This window comes from Nomascus leucogenys, unplaced genomic scaffold (assembly GCF_006542625.1).
Source record: "Nomascus leucogenys isolate Asia unplaced genomic scaffold, Asia_NLE_v1 Super-Scaffold_241, whole genome shotgun sequence".
Lineage (NCBI taxonomy): Eukaryota > Metazoa > Chordata > Mammalia > Primates > Hylobatidae > Nomascus > Nomascus leucogenys.
In genome coordinates, this window is record NW_022095767.1 from 1101605 (window position 1) to 1118861 (window position 17257).

General features: G+C 51.5%; 1 protein-coding gene across 12 annotated transcripts in view; it reads right to left on the minus strand.

Moving 5' to 3' along the window:
* The window catches only part of RANBP3 (RAN binding protein 3), a 62262-nt gene that overhangs the window by 27948 nt on the left and 17057 nt on the right, over nt 1-17257 (minus strand). For 4 of the 12 annotated variants that reach the window (XM_030807674.1, XM_030807673.1, XM_030807672.1 and 1 more), the window contains exons 2-3: nt 13754-13809; nt 7343-7546 (exon numbers count right to left, since the gene is read on the minus strand). The exons of 2 other annotated variants lie outside the window; for them this stretch is intronic. In XM_030807674.1, coding sequence (XP_030663534.1) covers nt 7343-7546; nt 13754-13809 — 260 coding nt within the window. Of the gene's footprint in view, nt 1-6669; nt 6691-7342; nt 7547-13753; nt 13810-17257 lie in introns of those variants that run through there. 6 more of the 12 variants (XM_030807677.1, XM_030807676.1, XM_030807675.1 and 3 more) reach the window with 3 other exon arrangements.

Genomic DNA, 17257 nt, shown 5'->3' on the forward strand with positions numbered 1-17257 from the left:
ACCTGATGAGACCAAACTCCCAACCCATGTAAAACCCCGAGGCTACGCTGGGGGCAGGGCTTTAGAGCTCAAGGCAGGCATGAATGGTAGTCAGGGGTGTGGAGTGAGTCTTAGAGCTCAAGGCAGGCATGAATGGGTAGTCAGGGGTGTGGAGTGAGTCTTAGAGCTCAAGGCAGGCACGAATGGGTAGTCAGGGGTGTGGAGTGAGTCCTGGGTGCAGCCAGGAGGCGAGGGACCTGGACTGGGAATCTTTCTAGAAATGCCAGAGCCTGGGGTTGCATCTGATAGTGCTGAGCTGTCATCACCACCTTGTCATCCCTCTTCTTGGGTGACATCTGTGGGGTGGGTACAGGCTCCAGCTATCGCTCACCTCCATACTTAGCAAAGGTGACAGAAACACAGAGCAGCAGCATCTGCCCACCTGGGCAGCCAAAACCTTTGCTCATCCAGCCAAGCCGGGGCAGCTACTGCCCTCGACGGGTCCTTACATCAGCCTCCCAGCACAGGCAGCTGTGAGAAATGACACCTGACACAGCCTCCTTGCCCTCTGGGTAACCCATGCCCTTCAGAGCCCTGTAGGCTGGCTTTGGCCTCCAAATGATCTGTGCAGGTCCCTGTCTGAGGCCAGCCGCCTCTGCACAGCCCGATCTCCTCGGACACTGCACTGCTCGCCTCACCTCTGGCTTCCCTGGCCTCACCAGTCCTCCTATCCATTCCTAACAGCAGGTCCAGGACATCCCCGCCCCCAAGTCCTATCCTGTGGCTCTAGACTTTTCTCTCCCTTTAATCCAACGAGCATTTCAACTGTACCAAAACCCTTACACGGTGTCCTCCCTGGTCCTGGGGGATCTGTCCCTTCCTAAATGACTTCTGGGACCAGGCGATGGCCATACCCTCTCTGGCCTCTGTAGACGACCTGCTGTCTCATCCAGTGATGTCCTTTTCCCTCAGGCAAGAATGAACCCCTTGGTGAGATGACCTCCAGGACCCTTATACTCTTTCTCTGTGGCTTATTCTGATCCTGGGAGTTGTGTCAAGGACTCCACTAGACTTAGGAAGGAACTGGACCTCACGGTAGAAGCCCGTTTAGCATTTGTTCAACAAAAGACACTACGTCCCAGGCCCCCTGCAGGCCATGGAGAAGCCGAAGACCTGAGTCCGGCCTTACGGAGGGAGCTGGTCCCCGAGCTCCCTCATGTCTCCTCACCCCTGCATGGGATGTTTCTCCTGCCACCTCCACACCTAACTCTCTGGCTCAGTGGTTATCTAGGTTAGTTTCCACGTGTCAGTTTCCTAGTTTCCCTGTTTTTGATTTCCAATTTTATATCCTTGTGGTTGGAGCACATACTCCATATTTCAATCCTTTAAAATTTGAGATGTGTTTGGTGACCCAACAAATGGCCTCCCATGGAGAATTTTCCATGTGCACTTGAGAAGGCCGTGCACCCCGCTGTTTGGGTGGGGTGTCCTGTATGTCTGTTAGGTCTGGTTGGTTTTTGTGTTGCTGAAGTCCTGTTTCCTTACTGATCTTGTCTAGATGTTCTATCCATTACTCAAAGTGCGGTACTGAAGCCTCCAACTCTTACAGTTGACTCGACTATTTCTCCCTTCAGTTCTGTCCGTTTTTGCTTTGAGTATTTTGGGGGCTCTTTTCACGATACCCCATGCCTCTCAGGGATCGTGGATGCCATGGATGCTCTCCCCAGAGCAGCATGTCCCGGTCAAGAGTGTGGCTCCGGGGCTCCCAACAGTCTCTTGGGGTCTACCTGCAGCTCTAGGAGCAGCCCCGGGAACACTGTGGTGCCCCCAGGCATTCTGGACTTGTCCTCCCCTTCACCCACCACCTCCAACCTGCCAGCAAGTCCCGTTAGCTCTAGCCCCCCAAGAACGTACCTTTCCCTCCTGCTTTGGTGGCCTCCTCAGGCACAGGGTCCCCTCTGCCACCAGGCTCTGGCCATGTGGCCTCCTGTTTTCTGAACATGTTGGCTGCTCCTGCCTCACTGAGTGCTGCTTCTACATGGGCGCCCTACCTCCAGGTCCCTGCATGTCTGAGATGCTGTGAGCACCACCTCTAGGGTAAGCTCGTGCTCACTCCCTACCCCATCCCCTCTCGGGAGCTACCCTGTTTTGTTCTATCACAGACGGAAATGATCTCAGAGGTGTCTCCTACAACACAGTTCATTCACGAGACACCCGGGACCCCTGCACAGAGGGTGCTTGCTGAGGACTTGCTGCATGGGTGGAGTCCGTGTCCTCCACCATGTCCCCTTCAGTGACCTTGAGAAGAATGGGTGCCTAGGCAGACAAGATTCAGATGCTGCCTGACCCCTGACCTCAGGAGACCCTCAAATCCGTGCCCCAAGTATCTTCTAAGAACCTGCCTGCAGCAAAGTGGGGGGGCCTCTTTGTCCTGGAAAGGCTGGGAAGCCAAGGCCTGGGAAGGAACAACACAGGAAGATTCTGACGGGGGAACCTCCTGCCAGCAACTCTCCACTAAGACCCAGCGGAGGGAAGCAAGAAGACAGAACGCGTGCCTGTGGACAGAGCCCTTCTAGAATCCTAACCCGCTGGCCACGTGAGGCACCGCCTGCCCTCTGCCCCTGTCCAGGCCTCCACACCCTGCACCTTGCTGGGATGGAGGGCCTCTCCTCTCAGGAGGCATTGGAACTTGCTGTCCAGCTGGCTTGTGCTGCCTTTTCCAAAGCAGGAAAAGGTTTGTGGTGAAGGAACCTCCTTTAAGCCACCCAGCCCCACACACAGCCAATGCCAGCTCCACATTTTCCATTTCCTGGACTCAGCAGCCCAGGAGTCTGGACCTGTTCGGTGTCAAGGCAGTCTGCGGCCACCCCTCCCCCCAAACAAGGCAGTGGGTCCTCAGGGGTTGGTCCCGAACAATGCCTGGGACACACTCAGGGTCAGCCCCCAGAGGTCTGCAACCAGAGCTCAGGAGGATCTTAAGAGCAAGCTCCAGGACGGGCACAGTGGCTCACGCCTGTAATCCCAACACTTTGGGAGGCCTAGGCGGGTGGATCACCTGAGGTCAGGGGTTCGAGACCAGCCTGGCCAACATGGAGAAACCCTGTCTCTACTAAAAATACAAAAATTAGCCAGGCATGGTGGTGCATGCCTGTAATCTCAGCTACTCGGGAGGCTGAGTCAGAAGAACCGCTTGAACCCAGGAGGCGGAGCTTGCAGTGAGCTGAGATGGCACCACTGCACTTCAGCCTGGAGTGAGACTCTGTCTCAAAAAAAAAAAAAAAAAAAAAAAAGGAAAAGAAAAAAGAAAAAAACACAACAAAAACAAAAGAGCAAGCTCCGAAGACTCGAGCTTAATGGGAAGGAGAGAGGACAGAAGCAGGACATGAGAGCCCCATATCCTTCTCCTCCTCCGCTTTTCCCAAACTAGACTCCACTGCTTCGAGGCGCAGGGCTTCAGGATGACACCTGGGAATGCTGGGTCAGCATCCATTTCAACACCACGATGACAACATCCCAGAGTAATAATAAGGAAGCAGAAGAGAAAGACCAGAGGGCCCTTTGACTTCTCTCTCTGGCATTGGGACAGCAGGAGCGAACGGAGCAGGCTCAGAAAAGGTGAAGCAGCCCTCCCGCGGCTTGGGCTGCAGGCTGGTCGGGAGCGAGCACTGTGAGTGCTGATCATGTGCCCCGTGTCCCTGCCGGCGGGGTGGGGGCTGGCGGCGCAGCAAGCTCCCCACCAGGAGCCATAGGGAGCTTGCAGGAAGTAGCTCAATTCTGTGAGGCGCATGAGTCCCTGTCACTAAATACAAGACAGGGGGGCACATCCCATCTGGAATGGGAATGCAGGGGTGGGAAGTTTGTTCTTTGCATAAGGAATGAAACAGTGAAAATCATGGTTGTCACATTTATTAAGAATTGCCCTGTCCAAAAAACACAGGTCTTGTCAGACAGCCTGGTGTGGCCTCAAGGAGGACAGAGGTGCCAAGGCGGCCCAGGGAAAGGGACAAAGCTTTCAGAAGCCAACTCCACTGACACAAAGACAAGGAAGAGGCAGGAAGGAATGGCACTGTCTACCTGATCCCCCAGGAAAGGCCAGAAAGCAAGGCCATGTCAGATAAATTCCCTCTAGATGGCTGGGTGTGGTGGCTCACGCCTGTAATCCCAGCACTTTGGGAGGCTGAGGTCGGCGGATCACAAGGTCAGGAGATCGAGACCATCCTGGCTAACACGGTGAAACCCTGTCACTACCAAAAATACAAAAAAAATTAGCTGGGCGTGGTGGCGGGCGCCTGTAGTCCCAGCTACTCAGGAGGCTGAGGCAGGAGAACGGCATGAACCTCGGGAGGCGGAGTTTGCAGTGAGCTGAGATCGGGCCACTGCACTCCAGTCTGGGCGACAGAGCAAGACTCCATGTCAAAAAAAAAAAAAAAAAAAAAAAAAAAAAAAAAAAAAGATAAATTCCCCCTAGAAAATTGTGGCAACCAAGCGGCATACCAGGGCCTCAGTGAGTCTGACAAGTTAGAAAACCTGGTTGGTCATGGCTGGATGCCTGGGATACAAAATAAATGATGGGCCAGTTCAATGCTTTTTATTCTGTGGCAGAGGCAACCAGCTCAGAAATTCTTGTCAAAAGGGCAGGCCCTGAGAAAAGCAAGTGAAAGGCGGCTTCCAAAGGTCTGAATGTTGAGGGGTGCTGAGGGTCAAATCCTGTGCAGGGGCTAGAAGGTGGGAGAAGCTGTCTGGCCAGAGGGATTCATTCCAGAACCTCCTTAAGCTCCCTGGTGGGTCTAATAAACATATCTGAAGCTCGGCAGGTCCTTGGCAGGTACAATTCCACCAGGCTCGGAGTGAGTGCCCAGAGCTGCCTGCTTTCTCCGCATCAAACAGAGAACTTAATCGGGATGTGGTTTGGTCTTCTTCAGACTGTCTTCTGAAAGCCAGGAAGTCTGATATATATAGACTTTTTCCTGGTACTGACTCTTCCATGGCCAGGGTTCTGACGAGACTGAAAGATGTTAAGGGCCCTTTACAAGTAACAATTCGGCGCACCACTATTTACCATCAAGAACTCTCAGCTTTATATTCCCCCCAGAGACCATGGAATAAAGTGAATAGACTAGACGTGATGGATGAGACCTGCCGGGTAACATGGGGGTGGTTTCCTGAACACCAGTGTGATACAGAGTGAGACCCAAATTTCTTCTGATGCAAACAAAAACAGTCTGAGTTCACACACACAAAAAAGTCTCAGGCCAAGAAGCGGTTGGCATCGGGTTCCATCTGACTTGATCTATGGCCTAACTAACCTAAAATAAAGTTTATTTTGCTCTGAGCAGCCCCGATTAGTAGAGAAAGCCAATTAACAGGAGTCCTTAGCAACCAGTCAGGGTGTTCTCTGCAGACAGCCTGAGGGAAGAGCCCTGGCTGGCTCAGAGCTGTCACAAGGGGGTTGACGATGGCTCTCGTGGGGCTCCTGAAAGTGGGTGTCCAAAAGTTACGAGTGCTAAAACTACAAGGTGCATGTTATGCGCATGGCCACCAGCGCTACACTGGAACATTTACATACTGTTCTATGCAGCCCCCAATCCTGGCTCTCCCACGGTGACCACAAGCTCATCCCAAGGCTCCCTGCCGTACAGCTTCACCTTCCACCTGCCAGTGTTGGGGACTGCTTGAATTTCTCAGGATCAGAGCCTCAGACCCAAAGTCCATGAGAATCAGGATGCTGAGATCTACCTGGGCTGGCCAGGCCAAAGAGATGAACATCTGGACAAGGTGAGGCCCCTCTGGACACTCCAGCATGGGCCTCTGTGAGAAGTACGAAGGGCACAGAACAGCGCGTGTGCTCTTGAAGAGCACGTGCTACCACAAAAACTCTGTGATGCACTTGTTTGCTACTATCATTCTAGAACCTGTCACCTCTGTAGCTGGAGAGTCCCATGTGGGCTGCATTTTTCAAACCCAGGGACCTGCGGAAGGCCTCTGGGGGGGACCCTAAAGACCATCTGTTCCCAGAGAGCTAAAGACGGAAACCTGAGAACACCATTTCCTGTGCCCTCAAAGACCAGAGGTGCAGTAACTCACCATATGTGACTTAGGAGAAGTTTCCAGCCGCCCCTCTGCCAACAAAAGAAGGGCGCAGCCACCTCCTAATTCTTGCTCTGGTGGCTGTCACGTGCGCTCGTGGGAGGGCTGTACTCCCAGTGCACTGTGGGTCAAGTGCCTCCTGGCTGGACTCCTTCCCGCGGCTCCTATGTCTCACTACCCCAAGCCCACTTTTGTGCCACAAAGGCCACTACCGCCGTTACCTCCCCCACACCCATAGCCTCTGGCACAAGACTGTTGCTTCTTTTTCCATCACACACTGACGCCTCCAAAATGTTAACACAGGACTCCAACCCACCCCTGGCTAAACAGTGCTTCCTAAGTGTCCTGGGGTTTGGTGGCTGTAGCTGAATTGTTAACAGTTTTCTTAAAAACCGGGGACTGGTGTGTGCTAGAAGGAACGCTGAGGTCTGGGGTAAGGTTTGGGACTGTACCAGCCTGGAAGGCTGCCTGGTGCTCAGGCAGGTAGAGCTGGGTCCCTTCTTTTCTTCTTAAGAGTCCTTTTTCCCTGTCCTGAGAATAGGGGTCTTCTGTCATGAGTTACCTAGATGGAGTTTTCAATCCTGAATGTAGGATAATGTTTACCTTTCCCAATTTATCAAACTTCAAAAACCCAAGACATTTCTTGTTCTTGAGAGTTCACAATCTTCTCCACCTATAATCTTCAAAAGGCTTCTTAATACAAAGATAAAGGGCTCAGGGGATTCCTTCTGGGTTCAAAGGAAGAGTCTTTTCTTCTTCCTGCTTTGATTGAAGACAATCAGTTCACTGCCTTAACCACAGTCCAAACACAATCAGTCTTGCAAAGCAATCTGTGTTGGTGAGCGCCTCTTCCTAGATATCAAAGGAAGCCTTAGCTTCTTGGGTTTCTAAGACGCTAAACTTGAATGCCCGCATTCAGGGAAACAAGAAAGAAAAATGGAAGCAGGGTGAAGGGGTCAAATCAGGTTTGGAAAGTTCTACTTCACATGACTCAATTCCTCCTGACCCCTCGTGTCTTTTTCGGGAAACAGGATTCACCTCTTGCTGTGGGTATATATTCCCCCAATTTAGAAAAGGCTAAAAGGGGATTCGATCTTCCCTGACTTTTCAGCAGCATGAATTAAAGCGAGTTGGAAGAAATCCTTGTCATCTTTTAAGTTACCATTAGCTGCTTACAATGAGCTAGGGCCAGGATCCAAGGGACCCGAAGGGAAAGGGGATGGTCTGGGTTGGGCTCCCCCTGGGCAGTAGGAGTGCCGGGTAGGTGTGGACTTACCCCTTCCAGTTCTCGCGGAAAAGGAGGAAGCTGGGCTTCAGGAGCGGGAGGCGGAGGAGTGCTGGCTGAGGCGCCAGCAGGGGCAGGAGGTTCTAGGGCATGCTCGCCAGCTGACTCGGGGTGACCCGTGCCATGGTGGGGGGCCTCAGCCTCCCCCCGAGGCTCCTCTCCCGAATCCGACAAGTCTTTTTGCTCTGCAGGGGACTGGGAGCAAAAAAGACAATTTTCCTTCAATGTGAATAAAGGCTGCACCACACAGCAGGAAGGGCGGGCAGGGGTCAGAGGCTGGAGCTGGCTCAGCTTGCAGCAGCTCCTGCGCCTGGCAGGAAGGTGGGGAGAGCAGGCACCTGCTGCTGGGTTCTGCTCAACAAAACCGGCTCTCCTGGCTGACGGAAGTGAGAGTGGACTACGTGCCATGTGACTTTGCAAGGCGCTCTACGGTGTATGAGAAGCAGGACCCTCGTTTCCAAAACTATGGGCTGCCTGGCAAGGAGCTACTTGGCTTATGGGCCTTGGTGATCAAGGAACAGGGACGATCATGCAAAATATTAAAACCCCTTCAGGATCTCAAAAATACTGAAGTGGGGGAGCTGGCCATCAGCACCATTTCTGTGCTTTAGGAAAGAGGGAGGCGGGCCTGGAACCCCACAGGGAGAAACCAGGGAGGCCGGGGTCAAGGGCTTCTGCCTCTCGCTACAGTTCTTCTAGCACTTTCCATTTGTTCTGCTTACACCCAGGATCCAGAAAGTGCTTTCCCACCTCAGTGAGTGCAGGTTTGGGGTGACACAGACACTGAGAGCTGGTTTTTGCATCAGTGGCAGGCGGGTAGTTCAGATGAAGGAGGGGGGCACATCCGCAGAGCCCCTCGGCCTAGGATTCTCCCAGGTGCATCCTCAACACCCCGGGCAAGGGCTCATTTGGAAAGCTGCCAAGGTGAGAGTAGCCGGTTCTGGAAGTCTTCCTCCCCACAGTACACACCCGGCATCCTTTAAGGTGGTTCTTGGGACTCCGGCAGGGCTTCCATGGGCTGAGAGCTCTGTGGCCATAACTCCAAGACTTTTCTTGAGAAATGGGTTAAACACCTGGTGTCCCTCCAGTCCCCAAACCTCCCTCTTGGCATCGTCCAACGACATGGAGCCATTCCTCGCACTCGGTGACCTACATGACTACAGGGCTGCCCCGTCTCCCTGTGGACGTGGCTGTGTTTCTTCTGGGTGTGAAGTGGCTGACCTCTTTAGATGGGGTTTGGGCACTACTTAAAAAGCAGTGATCCGGGAGGAGGAAAGGAGCTACAGAAAGAGGATGTAAGAGAATGTGCACAAATTCCTAAGAAAGCAAAAGCAATCTTCACATCTCAAAAGTAATCAAGGGGACACTGTCACCTCTTTGTATCCAGGGCAGATCCACAGACCAGCCGCTCTCTAAACCTACACAGGACACCGTGGTTGGTCCAGCCACCCATGTTTGTTGCTACTTTATGGTGAGAGACTTAACACCTCACAAGAGAAAAATTAAACCCAGAGCTCTGTGGGGGACTGCCTATCTCTAATTAGAACCACTTGAATTTTTTGTAATCCCTGCTTTTGAAATGTAAATATTCAAACATCCTCATGGCAATTCAAAATGCTAAACAAGAGGACCAAGAAGTCAGTCATAAACATGGAAATCAAGACATCAAAACAGGATCAAATTTGTCATCTTCGGTTAAGATGAATGATTCGTACAAGTGTTGAGAAGTATTACATCACTTCCTCTCTCAGAAGGGAGAATTAACAATGTCATTCCAGCATTTTCTACTCAGGTCCTAGCATTTCTCCTGGGCAGGAAGCGTAAGCTCTAAAGAACAAAGGTGAAGCCTGGAGTTTTTCAACATGTCTGATAAAATCAGACATCAAGATTTTGCCAGCCTTTGACCTCATCCTAAAATACACATGGCTGGCAAAAACCACATCCACCAGGGCTAAGCTCATCACACCAACGGTAAGCCTCAAAAGCAGGTCTAAACACCCTATGACCACATTTTCAGTGATACTGTACTTTCTGCTAAATAGCGTTTCTGTAACTGCCTTCTTTTTACCAAATGGGCATTATTCTGCTAGTACAACCTCAAAGCCTCCCCACTTCAGATTAACAAATGCTCTGGAGAGAGAGCAACTGAAAGAAATGTTTAGTCTTTACAAATAATGGAACAGTCTACATAAGGATATTTGAATTCTCTTCACATTAAAAAGAAAAAGAAAGAACTCTACCTCCATCCAAGGCAGTTAAGAAAGAAAGGTTTCATTTTTGCCCTGGAAACAATGGTGCATGTAAACGCAGGCGTTTTGCCGAGACAGCAGAGCCCTCCCCAGGAAGCGCAGGCATGGGAAGGCAGTAACATCCCTGTGCTGCCAATCTGGCCATGGCTTCGTTTTAGGCGCTAGGACTACAATTAAAACCACACATGGCTTTTTCTACCCTGGAACGATAGGATTTGGCAACCTCACCCAAGGCTAAGTGATGCCACTGGCACCCACACGCAGGCCACGGTCCCAATCTGCAGTGTGCTAAAGTGCAATCTGGCACATCAATGAGACCCACAGAAAACCGCTCTGTGGCTTTGCCTCTGAACAAAAACAAAAAATTCCTGGGCTGGCAGCTTCACATCTTTCTTTTCAACTCCAAATCATGCTGAATCATGATTCAGCAATAAAACCTGAGCATACAGAGCTGTCTCCTTTGAATGGTGTGAGGGGGATGGTGGAGAGGAAGGGGCTCTTTTACTTGCACTCCATCGGGTGGTCTGAGATCTCGTTTACGGAAAGGTAAGTCAGCTGGTCCCACAGCTGATGAGACTTCTTGATCTGTGAGGATCAAGAAGTTGTTAAAGTCACTATAAGTGACATATGAGGGGCAATTAGGACAATTTAAAACATGGACTATATATTGGAGGATATTACTGAATTAACATTTTCGTAGGAGTAACATGGTAGTAAGGCCATGCAGGAGAATGGCCTTATCCCTATGAGACACCCGTGGAAGAATTTAGGGCAGAAATGTCACATGGGCTTAACTTCCAGTATGAGAGCTGAGGGCAGCAATGTTAACAGAGAGGTCAGAGGCAAGATACCCAAGTGTTTGCAGTATCACTCTTTTCCAAGGATTTGAAAATTTTCAAAATAAAATGTTGAAGCAAAAAGGGTGGGGGGGAACCTCCTCAGTAAAACAACGGCAGCAGCTCTAACGGCTCACTCCCAGCTCGGCTTCTGGAGAGCAAGACAGGGATGGGTTGATGACCTCCACAAGAGAGAATGAAACCAGAAGGGCTCTCAAACCCTCACTTCTGACACACACTGCAGCTGCTCCCTGCAGGCCCTGAACCAGAAAGCCAAAGAGAAACAAAGCCAGTCACCCGCCCTGTGTGTTTACTTTCCACCTCACTCACTGCAGAAAGGACTCCAGGGCCATGTGGACACTGTCCTCCAACAGCAAAGCAAACACGCTCCTCCCGCTCCTGGCCTCAGCACAGAGGTTTCCCACATGCCTCTTCGGCGACAGTGCCACAAAAGTGCGAGTGACAGTAGTGGGCAGCCCAACTCCCAAGGCTGGAGGGCAGTTATTTTTAGAAGTCCATTTAGAATTGGCTATGAGCCAATATTTTGATAAGAACTATACTTGGCATTTTATTTTTAATTTTAATTTTTAATTTTTTTTGAGACGGAGTCTCACTCTGTCGCCCAGGCTGGAGTGCAGTGGTGCAATCTCGGCTCACTGCAACCTCCGGTTCCCGGGTTCAAGTGATTCTCCTGCCTCAGCCTCCTGAGTAGCTGGGATTACAGGCATCTGCCACCATGCCCAGCTAATGTTTTGTATTTTTAGTAGAGATGGGGTTTCACCATGTTCGTCAGGCTGGTCTTGAACTCCTGACCTTGTGATCTGCCCGCCTCGGCCTCCCAAAGTGCTGGGATTACAGGTGTGACCCACCGTGCCTGGCCTACTTGGCATTTTTAAAAATGCCTTCCAGGCTAGCCTTCCAATTCAACTCCAACGTGTTTATCTAATTGGCATAGACCCCTTGACGGTCATACATGCAAATTAGCCTGCAAATCACAAAGCAACAAAACCCCCTTAGCTGTGAAAACAGTACTGACACAGCAGCTAGTGACTTTAAAAGCACTTTAAATTCATCTGAGCAAATATTACACGTTACTATTTCATCTTGCTGGTTGCCCTAAAGTATTCAGATTTAAAGAATTTCTGATCCCTATTATTTGTTTTAAACCAGGGGTTGGCAAACTGTTTTCTGCAAAGGGTCAGATACTAAATATCTTAATGCTCTGCAAGCCACACGGTCTCTGTCCAAATACTACTGCTGTAGCAGCCACAGGCTACCGCAAAGGGGATAGCTGTGGCTCTGTTCTTGTTGGCTCATGCCCACAATCCCAGCACTTTGGGAGGCTGACGCAGGAGAACTGATTGAAGCCATAAGTTCGAGACCAGCTTGGGCAACACAGCAAGACACCATCTCTAAAAAAAAAATTTTTTTTTTAATTAGCCGGCTGTGGTGGTGGTGCCTGTAGTCCCACCTACTCAGAAGGCTGAGGCGGGAGGATTGCTTGAAGCCAGGAGTTCCAGACTGCAGTGAATTATGATCACGATCCTGCACTCCAGCCTAGGCCAAAGAATGAGGCTCTGTCTCTCAAAGATAAAAACATAAACAAATAAAACAACAGCAAAAAACAAAACAAAACAACACAGGTGGCAGTGCTGTGCCTTAATTTGCTAACCTTTGTTTTAAACCAAAAATGGTTCAAAAGATAATAATAAAATGCAAAATTCTAGAAAATCCTGATTTTACTGAACACCTGAGGAATGACTATAACATCTCCAACAGAGCTCTAATACACCCAACTCCTGAGACTTTACTATTCTCTAAAACTAGAGAAATGCGCCAGTCCTTTGGTACTGACGGAACCTCCAAAAGACAAATCATAAAACCACGTCACTAAGCTGTACTTGTCAGGGCCCAAGGGAGAGGAGGTAGCAGAGGCAGATTTATCTTGGAAATACCTGGAGAACCAAAACAAAACTAGAAGAAAGTTTTCATGTTTCTGGATTGCTTCGTCAGCAAAAAAAGTAACAATGGGAAGGTTTCACGAGTTAAAGTTGCAAGCCTAGTAGGTAAGTCCAGGCTAACACACAGGTATCCTGGGAGGGGTGTGTTGGGAGACGTTTAGAACCATTTTCCCCTCCTCCCCAAACCCCCACAAACACACACCCGATCCCCACAGAGCACTTCAACATTGCTCAGGAAAACCAGGCCACATCAAGATAAACGCTGGCCTTGGGACAGGACCTAAGACCAGCAGCCGTGAGTCCCAGATCATGAGAGCGGCTTCCAGCCTGGGAGGGGACGGAAGCCACAGGAGAACGGAGTTGATGAGATTCTCAAATGCTGTTATTACCAACAAGATGCAGACATCCTCAAAATGCACCAAATTCAGCACAACACTTGGTCACTCTAAAATGCTGCAATGGGTATGAGGTGCGGAGTGCTGCCGCTGGGCATCAGTGGGACTGTTGCAGCAGGCATCAGGTAGGGAGTGCCGTCACTGGGCATCAGTGGGGAGGGACCACACATTATTTCTGGATAAATAGTGGGGGTCCCCATGCAAGCTGAGTCACTGCCACACAGCACCAACTAACTTCTGACACAACTCTGACCTTCCACACTGATCTGTCAGGGAGAGAAGCCGATGGCTTCAAGGTAAATAGCATCCATCGTTGTCTTATCACAGAACCCTGCTGCCGCGCCAATCAGACCTTCCACAGGCTGCCAGCTCATTGCCATGAATCAGGTGAGGTACTTCCAACCACACTGCAACCCAGACACCCGGAATCCAAGGGAGAAGCAGCCTCATACACACAGGGGATAAATATAATGCAAACAAATGAACAATTACTCTAAATGCACGTATGCCAAGTTGGTTAGGGCCAATAAATCCAGCCTTAAAGGTCTTGTTTCCCCCGTAACCACCATTGCTCTCCTCCTTTCCCTCCCTCCCTGACTCCCTCCCCACCTTCCTTCCTCCCTTTGCCCCCTACTGTCCCTCTGCTGTTGGTTTTCCTAAGGTACAGGGGCGTTTCTCAAACAAATCATCGAATTAGGAAGACGCTTTCTAACATTGTTTCAATAAACGGTACTCTCTGAGCCCTTTCCACAACAGACCCATCCTAACCTCTCTCCATGGTAACCTAAAGCCACCAGGCCTTTTCCCTCCAAGCTCAACGTGAAGGTGTAAAGGCCTCTGCTTAGGTCTCCCCGTCTGTGGGCAGAAGTGGCCTTGGCAACGCGACCTGGAAAAGAGACTCTCAGTAAAGAGAGAACAAATTAGAGTAACCAAGTGAAGAGAGAACGTACCGGCCCCTTACCTTTTGTCCTTTATCCTTCTGAAACACAAAGACGGGCGGAGCAATGGCAGGCTTTTCTGCAAAAAGAAAAATTAGTTTTTTTCCCCCCAACACTATATGCATACAGTAAACAAAGCTACATTTGTTTGTAATATGTTAAACATATATATAAATAAAACTAGTAACTCTGGAGAACATCAAATCGCTTAGAACAGTGCCTTGACTTGGATGCCTGGATGCACAGGTGTGCTGGGTTTGTGAAACGCACCCAGAATGATGTGACGTGTGCCCTCTGCTGTATGTATTTATCATCAATAAGGAGCTTTCAAGACTCACTGAGAGCAGGCGTGTAAATGGGAGTGGGAGGGCAGTGGAGAGTGTGGCAGCGCTATTTGGTGCCATCAACCATGGCCTTGCAGGAATGTGGCACAGAGACACCAGCTTTTTATGTGGCACCTCCTGAGTTGCAAATGTTAGAGACTAATTTGGCTTTTTAAAGTTTGCAGGCCAGAGGGCAACCAAAAAGGGCCGCGCTGCTCGTGCTCTCTGCAGACAGTTCTGGTAGAAAAATCCTAACGCTCAACCTGGATCTTTAAGTGAGTGCTGCTTGGGAGGAAAGGATGTCTGGAGTTGCTAGAGGTCTGAGAATCCATCTTGCACAGCGGCTGAAGGAAGAAACACTCTGAGGTGTTCTGTCACTTGATGGGACAAGAGCAAGGCGGCCTGTAATGCCCACGCAACACCATCTGTCTCCTATCCAGGGGCAGCCAGATCCACAGCCCTGTGCCACTCAGCCCCGGAGTGCGTGGCAGCCCAGCTTCTGCTGCCTGCACGGGAAGCACAGATGAGGACTGCCTCGACCCCACGAGGAGGCGCAGACCAACCTGCCTCATGGCCTTGGGCCTGCATGCACTTTGATGAACCCTGGGGGTGCTCCCAGGGCCTCTTTCACCATTCAGGGCACTGAGGGCCCAGTGTGGAGGCCACGCAAGAGCAGCTGTGACTCTGGTGAGTGCCCGCTGCGGGCTGCGCACTGGTGCCTCCGCAGTGAGCAGGATTTGGGAAGAGCCCTGCCTTCACAGAGCTCCCCATTCGTGGGAAGCCAGACATTAGCTAGGAAGCATGCGCTGCCCGTGATCACGACGAACGCACTCTGCCTGGGCATTCACCTGGTCTACTCTGGAGTCCAGGGGAGGTCCCTGAGAAGAGGGGGCTGTGCTGGGGTCTCAAGAAGAGCTGGAAGGGAGAGCAGCAGCAGCTTGAAGGCACAGCTTGTGGGGTGATGGGGGCGGGGGCAGGCGGTAGGCATGCTGACTTCCTGGGGAAATGTCATACAAGGCAAGGGGATGCCTGAGGTTGGTTTAGGTTGAAAGCGAACAGTTTGGGGAAGGGAGAGTGAGGGTGGCTGTGGGGAGACCAGGTGGGTAGTGACTGAGGTGGAGAGAAAGGGACAGCACCAAGATGACCAAACAGATACCATCCCACTCCTGCAGAAGCAGGACAGACTCTGGTCTTGACCTTGGGGCAACAGTCCACAGCCAGGGAGCCCACTGATGGTGACATTCCACCCCCCAATGCTCCCCAAAGCCTCGGCACACCGGGGTCCGATTCAGTGTGTACAGCCAAGGCGAACACTGGGGTGAGTGGCGTGCACAAGACCCAGGGGCTACAAGGGAGCAGGTGGGGGTCAGATGGGTCTCCAACCAGACTTCCAGGTTTCCCTAAGCAGACCTCTTGCCAACACAGCGCACAGGTGCTTCTTGACAAACATGAATGAATGCACCTATACCAGGCAATAAATGATGTCAAAGGAATGCTGGGGGACTCTGGGACAGAGCAGCAGCGTATCCACACCGTGTCTGCCACCAGGATCCTAGAGGTTTTCCGGTGCTGCGCCTGTACCCCACAAGCCCAGCCCTGACCTCTGCATTTGCCTCCCTGCCAGCTGCCAAGGTGACAAGATGCACAGGAAGGAGCCAGGGTTTGAGCCAGCTCGGCACTCTCCAACCCCATTTTCTTTAGGGAGTTACCCACCCCTTGTCCCCCCCCACCCCCCAGATGGAGCCAAGCTCAGCCCCAGCTCCAGGCCTGACAAGGAGAGCCCCGCATGCATCGGCAAACACGTGGCACATTAACAAGGCCAGGCCTTTTCGCTGGAGGTCCTGGGGCTGCTGAGCTGCTGGTGAATGGCCCTGAGGCTGCCAGCAATCCCATGTCACTGAGAAGGGCCTTGGACCAGAGCCAACCAGAGGGTAGCAGAGTCACGGAGGGAGGGGGAAGACACAATCTGGCCTGTGTTCGGCCCTGAGTCAAGCTTGGCCCAAAGCTAACTCTGCCCCCAGACTTTTCAGTGAAGCCAATCCGTGCTGATTTTTGCTTAAGCCAGTTTGAGCTCGATTTCTGCCACTTGTCACTAACAGACTCCGCCCTGAGAGAGGCGAGGTCCAGCCACTGCAGACTGATTACACACACGCTGCACTCCAGCATCTGTGGAAGAGACCTTGGACAGGCCTCAAAGTGACACTAAGATGCTTGCTTTCTCTTCATAGCAAGTGTCACTGCCTGATCCACTCCATATTGATGGGTTTATGGTCTGTCTCACCCATTAAGATATAAACGCCATGAGATCGGAGACTGCTTTGTTCCCCTGGGTACCCCATGGCCTGAGAACAGTACTTGGCACACTATATGGATTCAACAAACACTTCATGAAGGGGGAAGGGAGGGGGACATTAGTGAAAATGTGAGGCGAAGACACTTGGTGCCAGGCTAGTAAGGAAGGGCTAGAACAGAGAGCACCATTTGGACGGGAGAGGAGTGCGTGCTGGTGATGAGAACTGTGTTGTCAGTGGATCTGCAGGTGCACGGAAGGGACTGCAGCCATTTGAGTAACTATGGGAGGCCTAGGCTGGCTGTGGTGCCAAGGTCCTGCCTGGAGCCTTCTGGACACAGAGCAGGGCTGGGGGGCATGGGCCAGGAGAGGGACCCTCTGATGGAGCAACAACCCTGCCCTGTGCCTGGACATGTGACCCAGCTGGAGACAGAGGGAGGCTATGGAAGGGGACGTGAGGGTCGAGCTCTGAAAGGAACCCCCCAGAGAACAGAAAGCCAGGGTAACGTCCAATCAGATCCTCCGCAATTGCCTCCCATCTCCTGTTCCTGTATCCATCCCTGCCACCATTCAGCCCTCCTTTCCTTCTCTGCCTCTACTCTCACTCCCTTAGATCTGGCCTCCACAGAGCAGCCAGAAGCACTATCATGAAATGCACACTTACAACTGTAGTGTTGGCCGGGCGCAGTGGCTCATGCCTGTAATCCCAGCACTTTGGGAGGCCGAGACAGGCAGATCACGAGGTCAGGAGATCGAGACCATCCTGGCTAACACGGTGAAACCCTGTCTCTACTAAAAATACAAAAAATTAGCTAGGCATGGTAGCGGGCACCTGTACTCCCAGCTACTGGGGAGGCTGAGCCTGCAGTGAGCCGAGGTTGTGCCACTGCACTCCAGCCTGGGCGACAGAGTGA